This window comes from Spermophilus citellus (genome assembly GCF_964194105.1).
Source record: "Spermophilus citellus genome assembly, contig: SCAFFOLD_443, whole genome shotgun sequence".
NCBI lineage: Eukaryota > Metazoa > Chordata > Mammalia > Rodentia > Sciuridae > Spermophilus > Spermophilus citellus.
In genome coordinates, this window is record NW_027672880.1 from 132,538 (window position 1) to 135,353 (window position 2,816).

The following is a 2,816-nucleotide window of genomic DNA, read 5'->3' on the forward strand; positions in this document are numbered from 1 at the left end:
GCCCCATGACTCACACAGGGCAGTGGATATTTATTTCTCCCATATAAACATAAATAAGGATTTTTTAATCTTTTTTTTAATGTCTTCCCAGCACCTGTCTGGTACATAATAGATGTTCAATAAATATAAATGAAGTATAATGAATTAATATAAAACATAGTACCTGATCTCAGGCTCAAAATAAATACCAACTTGGAGCAGGAGTGGGTGGGGAGAGTCCTGAGGAGACATCAGCACCAGCAACCCCTGCCCAGCCGGGTGAGGTAGAGCAGCCCAGCTCCCGGCACAAGGGGCCACAAGAAAGGAAGAAGGGCAGGATGTGTCTGTCCAGGTAGGCAGTGCCCAAACCCACATCACTTGGGTAATGACTAGAAGAATCCATCTGGCACTTTCGTGGTCATGCGGAAAAGTCCCAAGGCTGTGCCACCCTGGGCCAACTGCCAGGCATCCTGCGCGTTGGGCTGCCCACGCAGGTGGACACTCAGGCGGACGCTCAGTCTCTGGCCGGCACTGAGGTGCAGCAAGCCACCCCGGAATCCTCCAGCAGAGTTTCTGGACTCGGAGGAGCAAGGCAGATGCACGGTCAGGGCCAGGGCAGCGGCCCCGACTTGTGGAGGCTGCAGGAGCAGAGTGAGGGAGACCTCGCCCCCGTTCTGGAGGGTGGCCTTGCGCTGTAGCTCCAATTGCAAGAAGACGTAGTAGGCCCCATCCTCGGCCATCACCAGCTCCCGTGTGTCCTCACTGTAGTTCAGGCCGGGGGACAGGTACACGCCTTTCAGCCCCGGCTGGCTGTACCAGCTCAAGGTCTCATTTCTCAGCAGCACTGCGGAAGGGAGAGGAGGGGGTCGCTGTGGGCGGGGTGGAAGGTTAGCGCGGGAGGTGGGGCTGGGGGAGGCGGGAAGGGGAGGGAATGGAGAAAGGATCACCCAGAGAGGAGGAAGAGATCCCAGAGAAAGGGTCGACTAAGGAGGGGCGGAAATCCAGAGAGACGCTAGGGAATGGGAGAGGCCGTGGAGAGCTGGGGTGCCGAGCCGGGGGTGCTGGACAGCAGGAGCCCGCCAAGAGACAGCAGTGTGAGGGCGCCTGAAGCAGGGGGGAGGGGAGCAGAGGACGGAATGAGGGGGCCCTAGGAACCAGCGTGGAAGGGAGGGAGGCAGAGGAGGAGGAAGGCAGGTGGGAAAGGGAAGGCTGAGGACGCGAGGAGGCGGAGGGAGAAGGCTCAGGTGGAAGGAAAGGGTCCAGGAGGAGGAGCTGGGGTGGGGGGAATCCTGGGAGAGGAGGGAGGGGGAGGAGGTAAAGGAAAAGGGGACGGGCTCTCTAAAAGAGGGAGGTGAAAGGGGCGAGCACTGGGAGAATTTTGGAACCGAGCAGGGAAGGGGAGACCAGAGGGATCCGGGCACAGGAGATAGTGTGGTTCAGAGAGACGCAGCGGCAGCTTTCAGAGTCAGGGTGAGATGGCTTCCCAGGAACGGACCGGGAGTAGGTTCGGACGTCCCAGAGCCAGGCTCAGCCTTGGGGATGAGACGCCCTAGCTGAGAGGGCAGGAGTCCAAAGTGGACCAAGTCTCAAGGGAACTGAGGGGAGGCCAGAGAGATCAGGGCACAGGAGATAGATGTGGTTCAGAGAGACGCAGCGGCAGCTTTCAGAGTGACAGGGTGAGAGGGTGTGATGGGCTCTCAGTCTCCCAGGAGGTCCCCTTCTCAGTATCCCAACAGGAGGGGGCCAGGGCCATGGCAGGACCGGACACTCACCATTTGGGGTCAGCAGTTTGGCGAACGTTTCCTGCTCCTGAGAACAGAGGAGAAGATAAAAGTGGATAAAAGTCGTCCCAGTCCCCTTGCTGTACACAAGCCCAGAACCCTGCAGGGTTAGGGGTGCCGGAGATTCCCAGGGACCGGGAAGAGGAATGGGGTTCCCTGGAGGTCTTGAGAGGGAGAGAGAGTCCAAGAATAAGAGGCTCTCCGGGAGTAAGCAAAGGAAGTGGGGGCCCCCTGTGGTCTGAAATAAGAAGTGCCCTCCGGGTCCAGGTTGGACAAAGATTCGTACTAGTGCCGGGACACAGGTGGGGACCTAGGATGAAAGGGGGTGCCCCACCAGTCCTAGATGGAAAAGGGGAGCCCTTGAGGTTCCGAGTCGGAGGAGGTGCAGGATGACAAAGGGGGCCTCCCGGCAAAGCTGGGTGGAGAAGGGGTTCCCTGGAGAGGGATGGTAGGGTCTCACTCCCCGTCTGGGGGGGCGGCATAAGAAGGGGTCCCAAAGGGACCGCTGGGGGCTCCGGGTACCCTGGCCGCTGCGCGTCTCACCTTCGGCAGCGGGTCCCAGAGGTTGGCAGGGACGTTCGGCGGGAGCTCCGGGACTTCAGTGAAGGCCCGGCTGGTCGTGGAACCGGGGCTGGGACACGACGAGGCGCAGGCAGCCCACATCTCCCGGCTTACGAGCGCCCAGGCCAAGCCGCCGAGCGTCAGGACCGCGAGCGCGGCCACCAGGGCGGGCTGCGGCCGGCAGGTGCGGGCGGGCTGCGCGGGCTGCGCCGGCGGCCACTGGGCCTCGGGGTCCGCGGCGGCGTCCGAGCTGGAGCTCATGGCAGGCGAGTGACAGTCGCCCGCCCCGCGCCGAGCTTTATAGGCTCCGGAAGCCCAGGTTCCGGGGCCGGCCCGCGGGGATCCCGGCGACGCCGCCCGCGCCGCTCCGCCCAGTGACTCGCCGGAACTTTCTCCTCTCCGCGTCTCCCCTTTCTCCCAGCCTCCAGCCTGCCCCGCTGGTCCCCCCCATCTCTCTCTCTCTCTCTCTCTCTCTCTCTCTCTCTCTCTCCCTCT

At 61.8% G+C, this 2,816-nt stretch overlaps 1 protein-coding gene across 1 annotated transcript; it reads right to left on the reverse strand.

Annotated features, from left to right (window-relative positions):
- Nucleotides 1-227: 227 nt before the first annotated feature.
- Nucleotides 228-2,763, reverse strand: TNFSF9 (TNF superfamily member 9). Its single transcript, XM_081312370.1, has 3 exons — nt 2,304-2,763; nt 1,752-1,788; nt 228-823 (listed from the first exon to the last, which is right to left on the reverse strand). The coding sequence occupies exons 1-3, from the start codon at nt 2,580-2,582 to the stop codon at nt 369-371; spliced, it is 771 nt and encodes a 256-aa protein (XP_081168496.1). The 5' UTR covers nt 2,583-2,763; the 3' UTR covers nt 228-368.
- Between the last annotated feature and the right edge of the window lie 53 nt (nt 2,764-2,816).